Source organism: Silene latifolia, chromosome Y (genome assembly GCF_048544455.1).
Source record: "Silene latifolia isolate original U9 population chromosome Y, ASM4854445v1, whole genome shotgun sequence".
NCBI lineage: Eukaryota > Viridiplantae > Streptophyta > Magnoliopsida > Caryophyllales > Caryophyllaceae > Silene > Silene latifolia.
Window position 1 is genome coordinate 61,304,699 of NC_133538.1, and position 25,238 is coordinate 61,329,936.

A 25,238-nucleotide genomic window follows, 5' to 3' on the forward strand; every position below is an offset into this window, starting at 1 on the left:
TAACCATCCTAGCTATACTTAGAGGGGTATCCATGAGGCTAGGGGACTGCTCGACCTTGGTCTTAGACGGCGAATAGGTGATGGACTCTCAACCCGTGTGTGGGGTGATGCCTGGGTCGTGACGAATCAGATGGGGAGGGTCATTACGCCAAAACTCCCGGGGCAAGAAGGCTTGTTGGTTGCGGATTTGATGAGTGACGGGGGTAGGGCATGGAATGGGCAGCTGATCGACAACATTTTCCTTGATTTTGATGGGAAAAGGATTAAGAATATTAGGCTAGGTGAGAATGCAGTCCATGATGATTGGTTTTGGAGTGCGGAGAAGGATGAGGTGTTTATTGTCCGTTCAGCCTATCGACTCATGGCGAGTGGGTGCGAGTTTCTGGAAGTGGGGGTGCTTCAAATTGGGAGAGGGAGAAATGTTTATCGAGTAGGCTCTGGAAGATCCCGGTTTGTCCTCGAGTGAAACTCTTCTTTTGGCAACTGTGCAGCGAAGCCTTAGCGACAAGAGCGAACATAGCTACTCGAGTACGAGGTGAGTCTTCTTTTTGTTCTTTTTGTAACTCTTCTTTTGAGTCGAGTCTTCATCTTTTTCGGGTTTGTGGGGTTGCTCAACAGGCTTGGGAAGGGCTTAATTTGGCAGGGGACGAGGAGGAAGCTGTTGGAGGGAGTGTGAGAGATTGGATTGAGACACGATGGAAGGAATTTGGGGGGCGGGAATGTGGGTGGTTCATGGTGGGTTGTTGGGCTTTGTGGGAACATCGCAACAAGGTTATTTTTGAGGCACGAGAGGTGGACCCAAGTTGTGTGGTGAAGCGGGTACGAGACGTTATAGAGGAGATAGAGGGAGGGAGATATGTGCGACATCACATGAGGGAGGAGGGTGAAGTCGGGAGTAAGGTGAGTGCTCGAAAGGGCTGGGTTGCTCCTTCGGGGGGCTACGTGAAGATCAATGTTGACGCGGGTGTGAATGAAGGGGTGGGTGTGGCTCTTGGTGTGGTGTGCAGGGACGAGATGGGACAGGTGTTGTAGGGTGCGACTTTTGTGCTCCAGCAGCTGTGGGAGAGTCATATTGCGGAGGCAGTGGCGGTCTTGGAAGGAGTCAAAGAAGCACGGCGGAGGGGCCATGAGAAAATCATCGTCGAAAGCGATTATCTACAAGTGGTTGAAGCGTTGCGGAAATCCTGTACTGGCAGAAGTATTTTTGCATTAGTTTTGGATGCCATTCTTTCTTTGCGTATTTCTTTTAGTTCTATTGTTTGGTCGCATACTAGTCGCATAAACAATGGTGTGGCTCATGCGTTAGCTCTTCCTTTTCCTAGAGTAGTTGGTAAATTTCTGTGGTCAGAGGCGTTGCCTTTGATTGCGAATGATGCCGTTATTTCTGATTTATCGTTAATGCAGTAGAACTTTCGGGTTTTCCTTTCAAAAAAAAATTGTTGACATTGATTTTTCCTATTTGCATTAAGACATGAATTTTTTTTATGTAAAATATACAACATTATACTGTATAAATAAGAGTATGTAAATGGAAATACTTTTGATGCAGCATGTATGTTTTTCCACTTAGATATTGTTGTAGGATCATCAGATAAGCATATGACACCGTAAGAGGTGGATTTCTGCTCAATGTTAAACTCTTTAGTAACCCTAATTTTGACAATAAATTCCTTCTCAATAAGAGGTCTAAAGTCAGGTGGTGGCACAAGGGTGAAAATCTGAAATGGAAAACGAAAATTATTAGACGAAAATGCCAAAATGTTGTTATTGATGTTCTGAAATTAATACTTCAATTAATTTGAGGAATATCTCATCTTAATCAAGTATTTGTTGTGCTGTTTTTCCAAGCAACTCAGTTATAGCGTCATCCCAAATGATAAATTCACATAAGTTGATGTTTTCATATGTCACGAAGAATTTAACTTGCAACCTGTTTTGAAACGTAATTTGATGTTATTTATTTTAATGTAAATTGCTGTAATTGGTTCTTATTTATTGTAAATTTATGTAATTTATTCGTTGTAATTGTAATATTTGGGGTATCAAATTTAATTACATATTTTCGTGTAAATCAGTAAATAGCATCTTAGAATGATTAATAATATCTTAGGATGATACGTTTCAAAAAAAAAAAAAAATCTTAGGATGATAAATTTTGTACCTTGGAATTGTTGATTTCGTCCCAATTCCCTTCAAAGAGCAAGGTGGTTTGTTTGGTCGTTCTTTATCACAATACCATAAACCATCATCCTTCATTTGAACTTTTAATCTGCATTCAGTGCATGAATTGTAGAACCAACTCACACCAGATGTAGCCAATTCAACAAATGTAGCCATAGTCACATATGAACCTGCTTGAGTCAAAGTCTGAATTTCGTCTAATGACTTAATGTTTGCACTTGCGAGAATGGGAGGATGATGAGCTGCATTTTCTGAAACACCAAAGAGACTTTGCTCCACTTCAGCAGGTAGGAAACTGGTAATGATACAATGAAACTTGATCAATTATTGGACTGTTTATGTTGTTTTCTTTGGCATGTTTTGTTTCTTTTTTTTGGCCTGTTTTGTTTCTTTTTTTTTTGCCTGTTTTTGCACTTCAATGTTGAGTTCATGGACTTATAATTGGACTGTTTGTGTTGTTTTTCTGAATCTTTATGCACTTCAAATTTGAGTTGTAGGATTCGTAACTAAATTTTGACGTGCAAAAAGAACCACTTTGGTGTGAAATAACATAAAATTTAAATAGTGGTTTAATAATTACCTTTGGTTGAATTGAAGAACTTCAAACATATCGGGGTTGACTAAAATTTGACTTGCTCCCCATGTTGTGGAAATGCTCACTTCCCCTAAATCATATTATTCATCATATGCCATTTGATTTAAGTGAAATCTTACATAAAATGTATATTGCATTGTATAAAGTGTAAGAGTTATTGCACAAAATATGGAGTATATATTCTTACCATTATAGACAGATCTCTTGATGTACATCAAAACCAAAGTTGGTTTGTTTTTATTCTTGAATGCTTCTTCAATTTTTGTCATTTGTTCGACGTATTCACCAAAAACTGTACAACACAGTTGCTCATTCCTGAAACAAAATGGTGTTTATAAGATACTTATGCTAGTTGTTATAAAGAAGAAATTTGTTTACACAAACTACTAAATAAATAGGTAGTGTATTACTTATTGTTTACTAAAACGATTGTCATCCTCTTTGTTCTATCACCGTTGAGTTTGAATGGGTGCACATGATCAAGTTTTCCAATAACATCTGTAAGTTAAGACATGAGTTACTTGAAATGAATTTTCTAAGAAATTTAGGTGGAGATTAGGTAAAAGATGCATACCAACATAGAGTTTATCCGGCATTGCGCCCATAGCAAAGTCCTTGAATGTGTAAAAAGTTAGAACAAAATTAGGAATGTCTGGAATTAGTACTGGTATGACCCTGGTACTATACTCGAACCAGATCTTGCATAGATGAAAGGTTGCCATGTCGTAGCCGAGTCTGTTGGATGAAGTATTAAATTTCCTTATCTTGTATGTGTCACCTTCATTGAGCACTTCCAGGAAAATTTTCACCAAACTCTTTTTGATTGTTGCTTGTATGGTATCTCCCTGATGACAACAATGTTATTTTAGTTGATACTTAAATTAAACATAAATGGTGGATTAAAAAGTTGTGAAAATGAAAAAGAGGTGAGCATACATTCTGGTCAGCAAGGATGAGTTCCACCCCTTGAACGACTGTTGGATTCTTGTCCGACTTTCTCAGCCACATACGAATGACACGCTTCTTGATTAACTCAGTCTTTGGCGTAGTCTCCGTGATGCTTGAGATTGGAATACCTTTAGGATTTGCCATGTTTATGAATATTTTTTGATGGTGTAAATGGTATAATAATTTGTTTGGTTGTGTTAATTTTATATATGCTACAGAATTATTGCCCTAATTAGTGGGCATAACTGCTGGTAACTCCTCTTAGGCACTACTCCACTCCTCCACTATGTTTATAACTGATGTATAACCATTATTCTTCTGTAAAGGTCTGTTCATTCTGAAAATCTGAAAGCCCAGCAGAATGTGGAGTGAACAGACGTTGGCCCATGAGTGCAAATTTGAGTTGTTATCGTAAAGCGTAAATTATGATGAAAATTAGGCCATACAAATAAACTTGTTGATGCAAAAATTCCTTGGTAGCCTAACAATGCCACCTTCCGTAAGCGGAATGGAGGCTGTTAGATAGTTGCTGGATATTTTTGCTCCAAGTAAATTCTCGATGATGATGGGCGATCTGACCAGATCTGAGAGAATATTTTAAACTATATTTAAATATCGATTTGAAATTATTTTAATAGTTTCATAGTTTTGATCTTTAATAAAACGTATATTTTCAAATGCTACTGTAAAATTAATTTATTCTTTAAATATTTGGAAAAAGTATTTAATTATTGATATTTTTGATTATGATATTTTGTATTTTATTTACAATGCTATTTTTATGTAGTATTTAACTTTTTTAAAAATTGTAATCATTAAGTATTGACATTTTGTAATCATTTTGGCTATTTTTATCGTTTTGCAAATTATTTTAATCGTTACATATTTTTATTTGAGTATTTATAAAACGTATATGGTAAATGCGCGCGAAAATTAACTTAATTCTTTAAATATTTAAAAAAAGTATTTGATTAGTGATATTTTTGTTAATGATATTATGTATTTTATTTACATTTGCCTTTTTTCTGTAGTAGTTAATTTTCTTGTTGTATATATTTGTAAATTGTATTTGTAATTTGTTATTTATTGTAATGTAAAATGCTGTAGTTGATTTTTTTTTTTGTAAATTTATTTTTGTACTTGTAATTTACATGGTATTCTGCATAAATACATATTTAACCTCGAATAATTAAATCAGTACACTAGAATAATTAAATTAGTACGTTCCGAACAGTTTTGCAAATAACATCAGAACATACTCTATTTTGCAAGTAATTCAGTAGTTTTTTATGTGGGACCCGCAATTTCGAAATTGAAAAAAAAATAATAAAAAAAAGCTTGCTGTGATGACGTGGACGCACAATAATGCGTTAAATGTTATTGTATTTATTAAGATAAGATTCCTGAAAGAATCCTATTACTAACCAACATCATACTAATACTAATACAGAGTACTAATTAGTTGTCATTTGCCAACTAAGTGTACGTACTAAAATCCTATGTCTACCCAAATTCAGGTTAGCCATATTTATTTCTCAAGAGACTAATAAATTCTGTCATCAAATAAAACTTGATCCATAACCATCTACCTCTTTATTGTATGAATTTGTATACAATTCGATGATATACATTCGACAAATGAGAAGAAAGCTAAAACAAATAATAGGGACGGGGGGAGTAACTATAGAAGGAATAATAGGTGTTTGTAAATTACTTTGATCTCATAAAAGGGAACAAATTTAAAAGTACAATTGTTTACCTTCATTTATTATAATTACAAATGCTTTCTAAATTCACATCCCGTTAGATTCGCACCTTGACAACATAGACATGATGATCATGTTCCACTCCTTTGAAAATTCTGATATTCTCTCCTCCCATCTTGATACTCATGTATCCACTGCCTTTCTTTTTTATTAAATGAAATCCTCATTCTTATTATGGTGGTAGAAGTGGATCTTCATATACTCTAATTCAAATTGATTGTTCGACACTTCTATTGCCTCCATTTAAATTTGTTCAGGAGGCGATTCAATTATGTAGTCCTATATTTCATAAAGTAATTATTATGTGAGACGACCTCGCACAATAAGACTATTCATTATTTACATAAAAAATACTCTTTTATTATTAGTAATAAATAAATGAATTTATATAGAAAATGATTGTGTCACACCGAAACAGTTTTATTCTAGATTTTGTATATTTCATATCTTATTTAAAATTAGAATTACCTTTATATATATGTAATCTCAAAACTTACCAACAAACGGTTATCGTTGTTGACGACTTCATCAATTGAGCAATCTTGTGTACTATTCCTGAAAATATTATAAGAAAAATCAATCAATTTGTAGAATGTATAAAGCAAAAGAAAATTAGCGTGACAAATTACATAATTAAGTATAAAGCAAAAGAAAAATAGAGTGACAAATTACATAATTAAGTTGACTATAGAAAAAAAACGTGTATGTATCTATTAACAATATCAATAAGCAAATAAGCATGATTATCAAGATTGGAGGAGAGAAGTAACATGGTAATTAATTAGTTGACGATGAGAGTTTAATGAAGAATAAGAATTAAACACATACTTTTATACATAAGCAATGTGATCTATCTTAATCGAATGCAAACTCTATAATAAAGATCAAAATAGGTTTTCATCATTATCTTTTATCAATAATTTATAGTTGGAAGGACCTATATAACTCTTTATATCCTACGTCGGATGAAATTATGATGGACATTAGAGTGTTAGACTACCTATTATAATTCTTATCATATAAGTCTCAAATATATATATTTTTAATAGTTATAGATATTTAGCATTATTTATTTTACTGAGGTGTTTTACGAAAGTTGAACTCTCTATAAATGCTCGAAAAAAGTTTCCTTTAACAATATCGATAGATAATGATTGATTATGTTGATTTTGGTAATCTTAACGGAGAGAATATAGTTACTATTATTATTATTATTATTATTATTATTATTATTATTATTATTATTATTATTATTATTATTATTATTATTATTATTATTATTATTATTATTATTATTATTATTATTATTATTATTATTATTAATATTATTATTATTATTATTATTATTATTATTATTATTATTATTTTATAGGGATGTGCGCAGCTCTCATAAATAGAAGAATAAAAGTTTACATGAAATTAGTGGGGAGCCGAGAGACAATCTGGGCTCCCACACCCTAAGCAACAACAAAGTTAAGTCTAGTAAAAATATAAGCAGCCACCTGAGCCCCCGCATCCTGAGATACCGAGTATTTTCGGATCCGCTTGAGCAAGGCAACAACATCCGAACCCAGCTCCCAATTGAAGAGAAAGATAAGGGAAGGAAACCATAACCAGCTGTCGCGCATAAATCCCCATACTTAGCACACTTACGCTGAGAAGTATCAGCGACAACCCGGCCGGGCACAAAATCCATCATCCAAGTCTGAGTCAAAGGAGAAGACCTTGTTAAATCGACGCACACATCACGCCCTCTGTCCCAGGAATAAAGCAGCAAATCCGCAGGACGAAGAGAGCCACCATGTCCGTCAACCAAACCGATATCAACCTCCTTACCCGTAGAAATACCAAACCTACAGCAGATGTCGAATAAGGTGTCACAAACGAGGTTGTGCCGATGCTTAACACCCACAGTACCAGTACAAGAAACAGCGTGGTCCCCGTAAATATCATCAGCAAAAACCTGAGAGCAAGCAGGACAAGGCCTAAATACCGTGAATAACGAAACACCCAGTCGATACCCAAGCACACTACGGTAAGTCCTCCCATTCATAGTCTGACCCAACCCAGAGATAGGAACCGCACGCAACCAATCAGATGAGTAGGCACCCTGCTGAGACTTTCACAAAGCAAGCTGACGCGGTGTCAAAGAGAAAACAGACTCTGAAGCAGCTGCAACCGTCGCGAAATATATGTCTGCCAATTTCTTCATAAGTTTGGGGGCGGCAATTTCACTAGGGTTACATAAGATAACAGAACCTGTAGTCTCAGAAAACACCCGTACGGCATCGTCGAAAATAGCGGAATCTATTGCTAGACTTGAGGCACGAGATGAGCATGTTTATAGTTTTGGGGGGTTTGAGGTTAGGTATGACAGTGAGTTTGATGAGCCCTCTCCCCTTAAACCTGTTGCGAGTCATTCCTATAGAGAGTGTGGTGTTGATGATGATGAAAATGGTTTTTGGGATAAAGATGAGAACTATTGTTAGAAATCTATATCTCATTATTTAACATATTCACATATGTTTCAAATTAATTTAGTCATAAAATTAATTACTAATCTTATGCATGCAAACTAAAACAAAAGAGATAAGAAAATCAATTTCTCACCAAATAAATTTCGGTCAAATGGGCACCAACAAGATCTCCTTCTTGTTAGTTCTTGAGCTTTCCAAAATGGATGAACATATATGACTTCAAAATAGAAGTCCTCCAATTAGTAGCACCCAAGACTATCCCTTAATCCCACAAACTAACATGTACTAGATGTTTGTAATGTAGTTTACCTTAAAATCTATTACTAATACTCATATACGATTTCTAGTATTATTAGTGTTTGATTTAAACAAATTTGATTCACAAAAATGAATGTTCATGAAGAACAAGAGAGAGAAGTAGTTGCTTTTCATAAAACATGAGAGAATGATAAAAAATAAGAAAAATCCTCTTACAATGCCCACCAAAACCGGTTGGTGTGGAGTATATGGACCAATTTTTCTTTTTCTTTTTGTCTTCACAAGACAAATTGGTGTAAGGCTTTTGCATGGTCAAGTCACTATCAAGTGTCATAGACAAATGAATAAGACAAATGAACAAGACAAACTTTCTCATAAGCTCACCCATATTTCGGTTTACATAGTGTAATATGGAGTCCATTTTATTTTTGTCAATTGTACAATTGTATGTCATGTGACATGTGACATGTCTTATGTCATGTTTTAATTTAAAATGCATATTTAACAAATTAAATATCATTTACAAATTAAATAAATCATATTTAACAAATTGACTAGTAATATAAAATTACTTTCTCATAAAATGGTCATTTAATTACTAGTTAGTATAATTCACAATATCTTGTAATTATAACTAACTTATCATTCTCATCTCGCGTGTTTCATAAACACCGATTAATATTAGTAATATAACTTCTTAAATTACTAAATAAAATCTCATTTAATCACATTATAATGAGATGTCATTCTCTCTCTTGTGATAATAATTTGTTCAATTTTAAGGAATTAATTAATCTGTATCGGTATACAATTAATTAACCTTTTCAATTAAGGGAATCGTCCTTTAGGTGTGACCTCAAGGGATCAACTGATCACCACCGTCGCACGACATTAATGTCAAACTCTAGCCAGCCAATCATTACTGATATGTGTGGACCAGTTGACTATATATATTATGTATCATCCCTTTCGTATTCTTGGTATGAGATTTAATAATGATATTTAAATCATGTGATCGCACTATTGTTGAGGACACATTTCCCAACAATCTCCCACTTGTCCTCGACAAGTGTGCGTCACCAATTCTCTTGTCCTATTACTATCTTCCACTCAATGCAAGGTGTCTTTCGGGTCGTACTTGCAAGTGATCGTATCGAGAGTGGTTTCCTCGATCTGGAGAATAACTGATTGACCAGAATTTATCCACCATGGATACCTTCCGAGCGTGGCCACGCATTTCCAGTTCATTACTCCTCGAGTGGCCCTGAGATATTGTTTTAACCCTGACAAGGGTGTGGACAATTCCTATCGCACTTATTCCCTTCGACTAGCCACAGCCATCATAACCCAAAATATGCCCATTTGACCCCATTTACGAAGGTCGTAGTAACACAAATCAAAGTTAATCTGAAACTGTGCCATCTTAGGTGAACAGTCTTTAGTCAAAAGAATCGACTCATTAGAATACTATAGTAGCTCTCGCCACGACCAGGCTTTATAAATTTGCCAGAACTCTATAAGTGGTCACTGCCCGACAAAGTGTTCCTAAAAGTCTGCCTATGTGATCGACTAGTCATCTCACATGACTCTATGGCACTTGAACTTGCCATCAATCGCATCACACTTTAGTCACTTCGAGACGTCACCTTATGTAAGTGACTATGGGCGAATACAATGCTAATCCGTTTTCACTTTAACGGGGTTCAATTGTCTCTACAACCCGTTTGGATGTAACAAAGTATAATAAAAGAGTTTTAAAGAAAAACTCGAACGACAATGCGATTATCACATATGAATAGTCAATGCCTGATTACTATTTCATATTCTATAATCTAATTTGATCTTGAATGTAGTTGTTCATCTCAATTTAATTGAAATGACATGACTCATCATGTTAAGTCTATGAGAAGGCTTTGGTTAGTAGGTTTTATCCACTTCTTGTACCTTACTCAACCTTACTACATACTCGTTTTCCTTTGTAATGTATACATTTGCATCACAAAACTTTCTGAGTACGTGTCGAGATCCAATCAAGACATAGGCCCTCTAGCCTAAGAATAGCTCCCACTGTTTTCACAAAGGTGCAGACTCATTCTTCTTGCACATCTCATGATTGCAAGTGTACTCAATTTCCGTTATAAATATCTCTCATTGTTCTTTATTGTCTAGAACGATTCTAGAAAATCTACTTCTTAATTAACATAGCCACAATGGTATCTTAACCATCCTAATGTGTTTTGATTATGGTTTTGTCGAAAACCATGCGCAATCTCAATTGTCAATTGTCACTTGTGTAACACCCTTACACAAAATTGCATCATAAACACTTTGTTTTACTTCCTTAATGCTTCTGCAAGCACTTAAGGGTAATCTTTATGGCTTACTTGGTAAAGATTACTTAAATTCGATTTTGATAACAACTCATCATACTCAAAGTATATGAAGTGTTATACATCATTACTTATTTAATTGATCCGGCAGCGGAAGCAAATGGAAACAATCAAATATGTTCAATTTAATTGAACTAGTCATGAATCTTATAACCATAAGACTTCTTATTGACGCCAATATCATGTGGATTTATCTACATAAATCTAGATATTAAAGATGTATTTTAATACTCCATAAGTCTTAAATCATTCGTAATGATCAATATGTCTTCCACATATAAGACTAATTAAAATTTCCGTAACTCCCACTAAACTCCATGTATAAACACAACTTCTCGACTTATCGAGAAAAGTTTTATAACATGATCAAAACATTGATTCCAACTCACTGATGTCCTACTTAAGACCCTCTCTTAAGTTTCACACTATCTTAGGATTGCAAGAATCTACAAAACTCAAGACATGTATTGAATACATTCCTTCTAATTGAAGCCGTCGGTTTTTAGATTCACTTGCTATGTATTTCATAATAATGAAACACAGTCCCTAAGAAGATCCAAATAGACTTAAGCATTTCAACTGGTGTAAAACCCTTTGCAACCAATCAAACTTTGAAATCTGTCTTTATTAGTGCAAAACCCTTTGTCACTAATCAAGCCTTTTATTTCGGATTTTCATGGCTCTAAGCCTTGTATTGAGTTGTGACTTAAACACTCTTATGTAAGTCATTTGTTGATTACTTTCCAGAAGTAATCAACTTGAATCAAACAATTTCTTTTGCAAGTTATAAGCTCTTTACTTTCTTAAAAGTAGCATGAATTCATCATCTTTAACAAGTGACGAATTTAACCTCCTAGGTTTTAAAGAAACAATGTCTTACACAAAACGTCTCATGTAGCCAAGAAAGACCAGTTTCTTGCGACATAACATTCTTTGTGGCTCTTGAATAAACATTCTTTGTGGCTCTTGAATAATTTTTCCCACTCTGTCTTCTAGAAATAAACTTGTATTTTAGAAAGACAGCTTCACGAGCCGCAAACCCGTCGTACTCGTGAGAATTGAAAGGGAAAAATGAGCATTTGTTTCTTGTGAAAACTTACAAACATGGTACCCTATCATTTCATATCTCATATGATTTGTTTTAGATTTAGTGGAAAAATAACTTAGACAAAATGATAAAATCCCCAAAAGGATCAAGTAACTCAAAGTAACTTGATTGAAGTCCAAACCATATCGAATAGTGTTTGATTTCTTATCCAACCACACATTATTCCATAATGCGTCCTAAGAGAGATTAACTTGTGATACTATATCACATTTCCTTTGGCTTATATCAAAGTCTTCACTTTGATAATCCCATCAGACCTAAATCGTGATTCCTTGAACTCTTTAAACTTCTTCAAAGATTTTTCTACTTACCTTATTAAGTGAACACATTAGCGTCAACTTAAATCGTTGGTAAAAGAAAATGATCAACCTATTTTGGATCTATGATTTACAACCTCGATCTCCTTTTCAACCAAAAAGCACGAGACATCTTGCTTTGAATACAAGATACGCATATACCATAAACAATCTAATGGTTTCAAGAGTACTCGATAACTCTTTGCGTTCATCATTCCAAAATTTAAGGTTTAATCATGGGTTACCAATTTGAGTCTTGCATCATCTTCATGATATATCATTCTAGTTTGGTTTAGAATATTATCACCTTGATAATGGGCTAGCCATACATCAAATTGTGGTGTATAGGGTCACAAAAGTGAAACCTCTTTTGTATCTTAACAAGTAAGGTTTAATCTTGGGTTACCAATTTGAGTCTTGCATCATCTTCATGATATATCATTCTAGTTTGGTTTAGAATATTATCACCTTGATAATGGGCTAGCCATACATCAAATTGTGGTGTATAGGGTCACAAAAGTGAAACCTCTTTTGTATCTTAACAAGTTTGTATTCTTATTTAGAGTTTATGTAATTAATAGTCACAATTAAGTACAACTCCAAACCCAAAAACTAGATTGATTACACAATGACTCTATCTCTTGATATCATTGTTGCTAGTCGTCATATTCTAATCATTCTATGTATCGCATACAATGATGAAAACCTCCACTGGTTTCTAATATTGACGAAGTAGTTCTAGCAAGATTTATGTCATCAAATAAACTTTTAAAGAAGAAGGTCCCATTAGATGTCCCACAACTAACTTGCTGATTCTTCAATAATTTGGGGTAGTTTCCTTTCTAGTGTCAAACATTTAAGACAGTGGAATATTTATCGGTCGGGATTGATAGGTTTAGTATCGCTATTCTCAACAACTTTACTTTTAACATTACCTTGTATCAATTCCATTATAATCTTTACTTCTTGAACCTCGTCCTCATCTTAACGGTTTAAGAGAATGCTCCCACTCATTTCAATGAGTCTTTGCTTTGAGAAGCAAAATTGAATTCATGAAGATTACTCTTCATTTGTTCGTTTTAGTCTTAAAACTTTCATTGAAGTGGTTGCATTATTTTGGTCAATTACGAATTCTGACAAATCTAATTACCAAAACAATTTATCGCTTCAAGGTACTTAATTCTATTAAGTATATGAATAACAATGCATTGTAAGTAGATGTGTTAGTCAAGAATCAAAAACCTGTTTGATAATGAATAACTTTTATCTATACTCTTTACAAGAGATCCTTAGCAATGGTTCATTTGAGGTTTTAGAAGCAAATTCATATTTGTCTTTAGTTACGATGTTTTAATGGAGATTTGAATCAAAAACGAAATGATATTGTATATGAATTGTGGTAAAGAAATAGAACAATATGATAATGGAATAGTGAAAACAAAACATTCATCGTTATAATAATACTTGTAGATAACAAGTAAAGCATTTACATAGTGACCTCTACCCAACTATGATAAATGATTCCGAGATCCAAATTCATATTAACTTGGGCACGGGATAGCCGATGGAACCCTTATCAATATAACTCGATTGACTAACTCTTTAATCGATTCTACTTTTAGAATTCTCGGTCGATAAAATTACTCTAATTTTTATCTATAGCCCAGAACACATGCGACTACGGTCACGAATACTTTCGTTGAGCTCAATCCAAATTTCGAATAAATGTGTCCATGATCCAAATCCACATCAACTTGGGCACGGGATAGCCGATGAAACCCTCATCAACATGAATTTGGTGGATAGACATTTATCACCCACTTCACCAACGTAACAAGGTTTGTCTTACGGTAAAGCCGGCTCAACTCCCTTGCGAAACTGGTACTTCATGGTTTCTACTATTTGGTAAGGCTATGTCTCAATTGTTTATTTTAGCGAGAGGTCATGTCAATTTATTATCTATCACGTTTTAAGTGAATTAAAGCGGTGAACTACGATAATTATAATTGACACGGTCGATCTACTCGATTAAAAAGATAATGCATGTTTTAGTTATGGCGATTTAGCGATGCATGCGACATATAAATAAAATGCAAAGCATAAAAAAAATAAAATCCTAGTATGGCCTTCCTAAAATAGAAAATCTAATTAACTATTACATATTCGGAAACCAACTCCATTGGTCCCTTGAACTTCGGTTATGGCACGCATCTCGAGGTAACACCGTCTTTATGTATCGCCTTCTTGAGTGACACCGTCTTCAAGGAACTCCGGAATAATTAAATTACATAACAAATTACATAATTTCCTATTATACATTTGTAATTAAAATAAAATAAATCTATTAAATTACAAACCGGTGATATGAGATCACAAAAATTACAACCGAATCGATATTCCCATACATTTCGGGTAATATCAATTAAAAATTGTATGGGCTTTTAGAAACCAAGGTTAAGAGTTGGAATTGGAATAAAGTTAGAAATAAAGTGTGTGATGATTGCTCTATATGTACTAACAGCAGTAAACATAAAGGGGGGAGAATATGGCTCATCTGGCAGCCTTCTCAATTTGTGGTGACTGTTAAGTATATCACTGATCAGCTTATACATTCTAGTGTTTATGATAAACTAAGGAATATTAATTTTCATTTCACTATAGTATATGGTCTCAATAAATATAAGGAAAAAGAAAGCTTATGGGAAGATTTAAGCCTCATTATAAATGGTGTGACCTCTGCCTGGATGGTGTGTGGAGACTTCAACAGTCTTATGCACTTGGATGAAAGAGTTGGTGGCACAACTGTCAGTTGGAATGAAGTTATGCCTATGAGGGACATGGTAGCTAAATGTGATTTGGTGGAGCTAAAAACTATGGGGGCCTTCTTCACATGGAATAATAAACATGAACACTCCTCCAAGGTTTATAGCAAAATTGATAGGGTCTTGATTGATGATACCTGGTTGAAGCAATTCCTGGACTGTTTTGCTCATTTCTTACCTGAAGGGCTCTATGACCACTGCCCTTGCCTCATCCAATTTCATAATGAAGGAGGTAGGAAGGGGGTACCATTTAAATACTTCAACATGTGGTCTATGTTCGACAACTTTAAGCAGATGGTGAGTGATCACTGGGATATGGCCATTCAGGGAACTCCTATGTTCCAAATGATCAGAAAATTGAAACTGTTAAAGCCTAAGTTAAAAATGTTGAATAAGGAGAATTTCAGTGACATTGAGAATATTACTCAGGTCACGAAATTGTCTTTACAAGAGTTCTAAAAGAAGCTTAGGACAGACCCTCTGAATGAGGGACTCTGTGCCTCTGAGGCTGCCTGTGCAAAGGAGTTAGTTTTTCTCAAGAAAGCTAGAGCTCAATTGATGTGACCATAATTGGCGCATATTTAGCCCCCGAATTAGCCTTGTTCCCATGCTTTTTAGTGCTTATTTGGGTCATTTCTTATCTTTAGTTCTTTGTTTTGCATATTCTTTGAGATTTTGATCCCTTGGTAGGAAAGGAGTAAGAATCTTGCATTTTCATGGCAAAACGAGACTAAATTGATCGAATTCAATGACCAAGCATCAAGGAGAGACAAGATTAGAAGGCCTTTGTACATATTATGGTAGAAGAGCAAAGTTGAGAAAGGATCCTTGAGTCCCCAAGGAAATCCCCTAGGAATTTATGAAGAAAAGGGAAGAAAAGAAGAAGATTTGTTGCTGACTGACAATCCGAGCGGATTGTCACCAATCCGTACATCCCGCAGCAGCACAATCCGAGCGGCTTTGCCCTATTCCGCTCGGATTCCACCTCCACAATCCGACCGGATTCCCTTAAATCCGCTCGGATTCCAACGCCAGAATCCGCCCGTCCCGACCCTATTCCGCCCGGATTCCAGCACAGCATGGATTGTCTTCCCCAAGCCACGAAGAAAGAAGCCCTTCTCTTGAAAAATACCGGCTCCTCCTTGCTCAATCTAAAAAGTGTAATTACTAGTTTAGCCCTTAGTTAACCCTAATGCATCCTCCCTAATTTCCACTATAAATACCCCATTAGTCTAATTAGAGGGCATGTTCTTCTTATCAATAATTAGTGTAGTTAATATCAATCAAATCTCTCTTTAATATTGTAATCAAGTATTAATCAAGTTTTAATCCAAGTTTTAGTTCTTTAATCTCTCTTTTGTTCATCCTTTATTTTGGGTAATTGAAGATTATTTGGGTTATTGTTGGGAGATTGACAACCTCTCAATCAAGCATTCAAGTACTTCTTTTATCTTTGCTTTATTATTGGAATCATTAGTAGGTATAATCTCTTAATCCCTTTTTAATTATTGTTAATTACTTTCATTTATTTATCATGTCTCATATTGTTGATATGATTGACAACCTTGCTAGCATGATCAACATGATAATGAGTGAGTAGTCTCCTAGCTAGGGTTAATGGGTGATTAGGGGAAACCAACATGGGGAATGATTCATGCTTAATCTAATATGCTTTCATGTTTTATTTGCTTGCTTGTTTTGATCTCAACTCATGCACATGTTATATTTGATGAAATGCTAAGCCTATGAATCCTTGAATTTACTATCATCTTCTATCCTTTCAATGAGACTTGTAAGACATAACCCAACTCGAGTCTCATTAGACCATGCATGTTGTTGAGTAGGGAAGATTAAGTCGACTTGTAGGTGTTGTACAATCTAATCGATTCGGCTCCGGGACCCAAACTTTCCTAGGATTGTAAGATATAACCCAACTCAATCCATCACAATAATAATTGCTTGCTTATAATTTGAGAACATGTTTGTATGATCATATCCCATGATTCCCCTATGATCTCATGACACCCTAGTGCCTTTAATCAATTGTTTACACCCCTTTAATTCATCTTACTTGTTTATTTTCATTGCTATTTTAGTTTAGTGACCTTCTACATCAACTCAATTTGTGACACCCCTTAGACACCACTAGTTGCAATAGAAATCTCATTTCAATACCTGTCCCTTGGGATCCGACCTTTACTGGCCTCTTTACTAATTATAGAGTTGTTTGTGAAGCTATAAATTGTGTTTTGATTCGACCGTGACCCAACGACCACATCTTAATTTGCGAACACTTAGCGGACTTGCATCAAAAATGGCGCCGTTGCCGGGGACGGTGTTTGTTTGATTTAGATTTCTTTTTATTGTTATTAGTTGTGTCTTTCTTCGCCTTGAGGAAGTAAAACTCCTCAAGGTTTGTTCTAATTGTTTTCGAGTTGTTTGATATTTTGCATGTCTAGAAGGTTACAAAGTGATTTGTTACCTTTTGACCGTGAAATCGAAAGAACCTTGACAAACAATAGGAGACTTGTTAGGAGGAATTTAAGAGGTTTTAGTGAAGTTGTTCAACCCACTAGTGAGTTTGTCAATCCTTTCGCAATAGAAGGAGAAGAGAACCCATTACACAATACCCCACAAAATCCACCTACAATGCCTAAATTCTCGTCACACTCCATACCCACCGAGGATAATCTACCAAATGGTACTCCTACACCGCAACATCTAACCGGAAATTTTATTGCCAAGTCCGCCTTCATCCAATTAGTTAAGAGGAGACAATTTGGGGGAATGCCTAGTGAGGACCCTCATTCTCATATGGAAACCTTTTGCGACTATTGTGATGCTATCTCTCAAACGGGCGTGACTCAAGACCAAATTAGATGGGTCTTATTTCCTTTTTCCTTAATCGGCACCGCGAAGCAATGGTTGAAGGGCCTTGATAAGGCCACCCTTGGAATAGATTCTTGGAAGAAGTTGGCTCTAACTTTCTACAAAAAGTTCTACCCACCGGAAAAGACTAACATGCTAAGAGCTCAAATTACGGGTTTTAAGCAAAGGGATGACGAGTCTTTGTATGAAGATTGGGAGCGGTTTAAGGGAATTTGTCGCTCATGTCCTCACCATGGACTTAGCGAATGGTTTTTGGTACAACAATTTTGGAATGGTTTATATGAAGATTCTAGGAACATTCTCAATATGGGATCAAATGGAATGTTCACCGAAGTTGATGACAATCAAACATGGAACAAGGTTGAGGAAATGGCGGTCCATAACTCACAATATAGTAGACCTCGCAAGGCTACTAGAGGAGGAAAGCATGAAGTGGACTCCGTTACTCAATTGGGTGCTCAACTTAGTGCTCACATTGACACAATCAACTTGAAGTTTGAACAAGCTATGGCTAGACTTGAGGAAAACTCAAAATCATCAAAGCATCATGTTAATGCTATGACGGCATCCTCATCAATCCCAAGTGGGATATGTGAGAATTGTGGAACTTTGGGACATGACCAAGGTGAATGTAGGGGAACAAATGAACAAGTGAATGCTTTCCAAGCATACAAGAGTCGTACCCCTTATTCCAACTTTTACAATGAAAACACCAAATTCCATCCAAATCTCTCATACAAAAGCCAAAATGTTCAAAACCCTCAAACAACATACACTCCACCACCCATGAGAAACCAAAATCAAAGACTCTTTTACAATCAAAACCAAGGTTACCAAAATCAAAATCCATACAATCACCAAAATGACCAAGGCTTTGATGTCCAAAAAGCGGTCCTCCAAATGCAAAAGAATCAACAAGAATTTTTCACTCAAATGCAAAAAGATAGCCAAGCAAAGGAAACCACCATCAACAACATTCTAGCTCACACCAAGATGTTGGAAACACAATTGACTCAACTAGCATCTTCAAGCTCACAAAGACAAAAGGGGCAATTACCACCTCAAAGTAATCCCCCTAGACATGAAACGGTTAGTGCCATTCACTTGAGAAGTGGTACAAGGTATGAAGCACCGAAGAAGCAAGTTGAGGATGAAGTTGTGGAAGCTAGTGAAAAGGAAGAAATTGTGCAAAACTCCAAAGATGGAGAATCATCAAAAGGAGAAAGTTCAAAAAAAAATGAAGACAAGGCCAAGGAGAAGGAGCCCATTGTGATTAGACTCCCTTTTCCAAGTCGTCAAGCCAAGCCCAAATTTGATGATCAACTTGGAAAGTTCATGGAAATTGTGAAGAATTTGGAAGTCTCAATTCTTTTCACGGAATTAATCAATCACGTGCCGGCCTATGCGAAATACATGAAAGGTATCCTCACAAAGAAGAAGTCGATCCGAAAGCTTGAGACTATCGCCTTCACTAAGGTGAGTAGTGCAATACTTCAAGGGAGTTCACCTCCAAAGTTAAAGGATCCAGGAAGCTTCTCAATACCGTGTACCATTGGCGACACGACGATCAACAAAGCCTTATGTGATCTAGGGGCTAGTGTGAGTGTCATGCCGTACTCGGTGAGTAAAAGGTTGGGGATGGGAGAGCTTAAATGCACCAACATCACACTCCAAATGGCCGATAGATCGACGAAGACACCGTTAGGGATATGGGAAGATGTCCCCGCATTTAATTGGGAAGTTTTTCATCCCGGTGGACTTTGTCATTGTTGATATGGAGGAAGATTCCAATATTCCAATCATCCTAGGAAGACCTTTCCTACACACCGCGGGTGCGGTAATTGATGTGAAACATGGTGAGCTCACTCTAGAAGTGGGAGATGAAAGCATAACTTTTAATCTTGACAAGACTATGAGAGCTCCTCGTTTGCATGAACCATGTTTCATGATTGATCATTATAGCCAAAAGGATGAAAGGAAGAAATCGGAACTCCAATAGAAGAAGAAAATTGAAGATGCTCCATTTAAAGAGCAAGTGAATTGTGACAAGGAGAGCTTGCAAGGCTCATCAAAATCAACCAAGGAAGAAGAGGATGGCCTCATTGGCCAAGAGAAGAAATTGGGAGAGTTGTCTCCATCTAAGCAAGAGATTTTCAATGATCAACTCAATGAAGTTTGTGGTCTTTGGGACGACGAATTTGAAGGGATTTTTAATCCTTACATTGGTAATGCCATCGATCAAGACCAACAACAAGGGCCAAGGTCTATTAAAAACCTCTACCATGATAATGAACAAGCTTTTGATTACTTCTTCAAGGTGTTGAGCAACATCAACAACACCTTGGATATGCCCCCTTGACATCTCATCAAGAATGAGAGTTTGGTGGAGTCCTCCCTAAACCATCACTTGTAAATATTTCTAACTCCCTAACTTACATTTCAATTCTTGTATTGCATAATTTCCATCATTTTGGCCATTGAGGACAATGCCCATATTAGTGTGGGGATGGGAATTCTAACATTTAACTCTTATTCAAAAAACCCAAAAAAATTGAAAAATCTCAAAAATCTCAAAAATCATAAAAAATTGAAAATTGAAAACCCAAAAACATGTTTATTTCTTTTTGTAGTCTTGTATATTGTCTTGTATATATTGTGTTCGTTCTATCTTTGTTCACATTGATTGACTACGCCACATCCGAGACATGAGGATATTGAAGACCGCATGGTATGATCTTTCCAATCTCCTTTTTCCTCTTTATGTTAATGACTATGTGGCTTTATTTTGATTGATGCGGTATAACAGTGAACTTAGGACTTGCATTTTGTTTATATGTCATATTAGTTGATAGAATCACTTGCATTACGATGTTTATATTAGTTGCATCATGGCATGTAGTTGCATGTTAGAAATGTTTTGAAAAATGCCTATTTAGGAACTTTGACAAGAGCAACTAAGCCATTACAAATACTTGTTCAACTTAAGACTTTGCCTACTAGAATGGGTGTAAAACACCCTAGATAGTGTCATACTAGTGTCTTTTGACCCATGACCCAAGGCCTAGTCAAGGGTTTGCATGTGAGTCACCTATCCAACCCCGTGATGCGATGTGGACTTGGTTAACTTGTCTAGGTGACCTTGTTTGACCTTGTGGTAAGGCAACCCAAAAATATTTTCTATCAATAAGCTTGAAGTGCTCATTTCAAAGAAATTTTGTCATGTGGAAGTAATGTAATGCCAAGGAAACCTCAAATGTTATGAATTGTTGAAAGTTGAGAAATTTAAGTTGTTTTGATGGAGGCGTACCACTTCGATGTGCTTTGGTGCGGGATCCATTGAATTGGGCCCCCATACGGTTGTGAATTCGGCCGCCCAGAGACAGAGTGACTATCACCCCGAAAAGCTATTGTCTAGAGGTTAACCGGTTGCCTAATAAGCGATTGGCGAAAGCAAAGGACACTATCCCGGAAGGGACAAACACCATCTTAAATTTTTGAAATGTGAAAGTGAAATGAGGACAATTTTAAATACTAGTCATATCCACCCGTTGTGAATAAAGATTTGAGCATTTCATTCCCAAAAAGCCTTTTGTCAAGCCACTTGGTCGAGTTTGGGACGATCCATGACCTTTAATTTTGTAGAGAATTCGAGACTTGTCATGTCATATGCTACTAGCATCATAGGGATCATCATTCCACCACCATCCGATCGCTCTTGACGAAAGCATTTGGAGATTGAGGACGAAAGTAGTCTAGTTTAACACCATTTGGAGGTGATTTAGTGCCATCCTCTTAGACTTAGTAATTTGTTGAACTAGTATTTGTGAAGGATTACATGCTCTTAAATTTGTTCCTCTTTAATAATTAGTGTAGTTAATATCAATCAAATCTCATAAATACCCCATTAGTCTAATTAGAGGGCATGTTCTTCTTATCAATAATTAGTGTAGTTAATATCAATCAAATCTCTCTTTAATATTGTAATCAAGTATTAATCAAGTTTTAATCCAAGTTTTAGTTCTTTAATCTCTCTTTTGTTCATCCTTTATTTTGGGTAATTGAAGATTATTTGGGTTATTGTTGGGAGATTGACAACCTCTCAATCAAGCATTCAAGTACTTCTTTTATCTTTGCTTTATTATTGGAATCATTAGTAGGTATAATCTCTTAATCCCTTTTTAGTTATTGTTAATTACTTTCATTTATTCATCATGTCTCATATTGTTGATATGATTGACAACCTTGCTAGCATGATCAACATGATAATGAGTGAGTAGTCTCCTAGCTAGGGTTAATGGGTGATTAGGGGAAACCAACATGGGGAATGATTCATGCTTAATCTAATATGCTTTCATGTTTTATTTGCTTGCTTGTTTTGATCTCAACTCATGCACATGTTATATTTGATGAAATGCTAAGCCTATGAATCCTTGCATTTACTATCATCTTCTATCCTTTCAATGAGACTTGTAAGACATAACCCAACTCGAGTCTCATTAGACCATGCATGTTGTTGAGTAGGGAAGATTAAGTCGACTTGTAGGTGTTGTACAATCTAATCGATTCGGCTCCGGGACCCAAACTTTCTTAGGATTGTAAGATATAACCCAACTCAATCCATCACAACAATAATTGCTTGCTTATAATTTGAGAACATGTTTGTATGATCATATCCCATGATTCCCCTATGATCCCATGACACCCTAGTGCCTTTAATCAATTGTTTACACCCCTTTAATTCATCTTGCTTGTTTATTTTCATTGCTATTTTAGTTTAGTGACCTTCTACATCAACCCAATTTGTGACACCCCTTAGACACCACTAGTTGCAATAGAAATCTCATTTCAATACCCGTCCCTTGGGATCCGACCTTTACTTGCCTCTTTACTAATTGTAGAGTTGTTTGTGAAGCTATAAATTGTGTTTTGATTCGACCGTGACCCAACGACCACATCTTAATTTGTGAACACTTAGCGGACTCGCATCATCAATACCTACTACAAAAGTCTAAAGAACAATGGATAGAGGAAGGGGATGAGAATACAGCTTTCTATCATAACAGTATCAAATATAGAAGAATGAAAAACAGGGTTTATCTGGTGAACACTCTGAATGGGATTTTGTGTCAGACTCAGCAACACATATAGGATGCATTCCAGGATTTTTATGTCAATCTTTTAGGGTCTTCCAAACCAGTTGCTCCTATTAATCATGGGATTGTGAGGAAAGGAGCTTGCCTTACAACTGAGCATAAGAAACTGCTACTTCAACCTGTGACTGATGAGGAGGTCAGAGCTACCATGTTCTCTATCCCTGGGACCAAAGCTCCTGGCCCAGATGGATACAGCAGTCAGTTCTTCAAAGACACATGGGCAATTGTAGGGAAGGATGTTACCAAGGCTGTTAGGAGTGTTTTCACCTCTGGAAAACTTTTAAAGGAGTGTAATGCTACTATTTTAACCTTGATTCCCAAAGTTGAGGTGCCTGAAGCTGTTCACCAGTTTAGACCAATAGCCTATTGTAACACCATCTATAAATGTGTTGCAAAGGTATTGTGTACTAGGCTGAGTGCTATTTTGCCTGAAATAATTAGTCCTTCTCAAAGTGCATTCACTAAGGGAAGGGACATAGTGGGCAACATTCTCATTTGCCAAGATCTAATTAAACTGTATAATAGGAAGGCTTGCTCTCCTAGAGTCATGATGTAGATAGACTTGAAAACAGCCTATGACTCAGTTGAGTGGGCTTTCTTACATGAAATGTTGGAAGCTCTTAACTTCCCTCCAAGTATTATTGCCATCCTGATGCAATGTGTGTCCACCCCTACCTATTCTATTGCTCTTAATGGGAATATCTTTGGGTATTTCAAGTGGAGAAGAGGTTTGAGGCATGGGGACCCCCTCTCCCCCTTACTCTTTACCATCTGCCTTGAATACTTGAGCAGGATCTTGGCTTGGGTGCAACAGCAAAAGGAGTTCAGATTTCATCCCCTCTGCAAGAGAGTCCAATTGAGTCATCTGTGCTTTGCAGATGATCTCATTATGTTATGTAGAGGAGACCTTCCTTCTGTTGTCTTATTGTTGAGGGCCTCCAAAACCTTCTCTAAGGCTTCAGGTCTGAATAGGAATCAGGGGAAGTCAAATATTTACAGTAATGGAGTTGATAACTCTACTATGGCTAGGTTAATCAGACTCTCTGGGATGCAAATAAATAGGGCTTCCCTTTCCGTTATTTGGGTGTCACTATTACACCAAAAAGATTGGGTGTTAATGATTGCCATCATTTGATTGAGAAAGTAACTGGTAGAATTAAAAGCTTGGGTGCACGCAAACTGTCCTATGCAGGAAGAGTGGTGCTGATTAAGTCAGTACTGCATAATTTACGCAATTATTGGGCTCGTGTCTTTATTTTACCTAAGACTGTCCTTCACAGGATTGATTGTGTGTGTAGGCAGTTCCTATGGCATGGTACTGATATGAAGGAGGGTCCTGCTATGGTGGCATGGGACAACATTTACAAGAGTAAAAGGAAAGGAGGCCTTGGTTTGAGAAGTCTGTACTGGTGGAATATTGCTGTAGTGGCAAAATATGCCTGGTGGATTGCTAAGAAAACTGATCACCTGTGGGTTAGATGGGTCCACGCTGTTTATATGAAAGATAAGACTTGGGAGGACTATATACCTGGCCAGGGGACCAGTTGGTCTTGGAGGAAGATCTGCTGGACTAAAGATTTGGTCAAGCAACAGCTATTTAGTGTTGATGATTACTCCATCAAGCTAGGGTACTCTTGGTTAGTTGAGGAGGGCCCTGATAAGAAGTGGCATCAGTGGTTTCCAAATAGCATAATGGTTCCCAGACATAGCTTCATCCTTTGGTTGGTAGCTCATCAACGAATGCTAACTCAAGACAGGTTGAGGACAATGGGGATTGCACATGATAACGTTTGCTTTTTATGTGGTAACAGTGAAGAGAGCTTGGAACACTTATTCTTTAAGTGTGACTTCAGCAAGAGGTGCATACAAATTCTCAATGCTTGGTTGCAAATTGGAGTGCCTGAGTCCCAATTCATTCTCTGGTGGATAAAGTGGAGGCATAAATCTTTAATGGTTAAGAAGGTACTAGCTGCAATGGTGGCTGTTGTGGTTTATCAGATATGGGCATGCAGAAATCAGAGCAGACTGGAGCAGTGTGTATTATCTCCTGCAGTTGCTATGAGACGGGTAATGTAATAGGGTGTATACAAAAAGCAAGAGTGCATGTAGGTGGATAGAACAAATATGTATAAGCTAATGTCTGTTGTACTAAGGAAATCTTGGACAAAATGATGTATGGGTGATTATCATTTTAATGAAAGCTGACATTTTCCCAAAAAAAAAATATCAATTAAAAACTAAGGCCATACTAAGTAAAAATTACATAAAATAAAATTATGACAATCATAAATAAAATGCAGCATTATAATATGTATGAACATGCCCAATTTTATGCCAAATCGCCTTTAAGGAGCC

The 25,238-nt window shown here is 36.3% G+C and overlaps 2 protein-coding genes and 1 non-coding gene across 3 annotated transcripts; 1 reads left to right on the plus strand and 2 right to left on the minus strand.

Annotated features, from left to right (window-relative positions):
- Positions 1 to 1,425: 1,425 nt before the first annotated feature.
- Positions 1,426 to 3,868, minus strand: LOC141628178 (uncharacterized). The gene is made up of 7 exons (XM_074441350.1): positions 3,713 to 3,868; positions 3,351 to 3,621; positions 2,964 to 3,068; positions 2,762 to 2,846; positions 2,305 to 2,476; positions 1,539 to 1,718; positions 1,426 to 1,455 (listed from the first exon to the last, which is right to left on the minus strand). The coding sequence occupies exons 1-7, from the start codon at positions 3,866 to 3,868 to the stop codon at positions 1,426 to 1,428; spliced, it is 999 nt and encodes a 332-aa protein (XP_074297451.1).
- Positions 3,869 to 14,763: 10,895 nt separating this feature from the next.
- LOC141628179 (uncharacterized) lies at positions 14,764 to 24,959 on the plus strand. The gene is made up of 4 exons (XM_074441351.1): positions 14,764 to 15,270; positions 22,891 to 23,280; positions 23,440 to 23,912; positions 24,182 to 24,959. Exons 1-4 carry the CDS (start codon positions 14,764 to 14,766, stop codon positions 24,957 to 24,959), a joined length of 2,148 nt encoding a protein of 715 aa, XP_074297452.1.
- LOC141634966 (small nucleolar RNA R71) lies at positions 17,863 to 17,969 on the minus strand. The gene has a single exon (XR_012539680.1). It is a non-coding gene; the product is annotated as a small nucleolar RNA R71 (small nucleolar RNA).
- Positions 24,960 to 25,238: the final 279 nt, after the last annotated feature.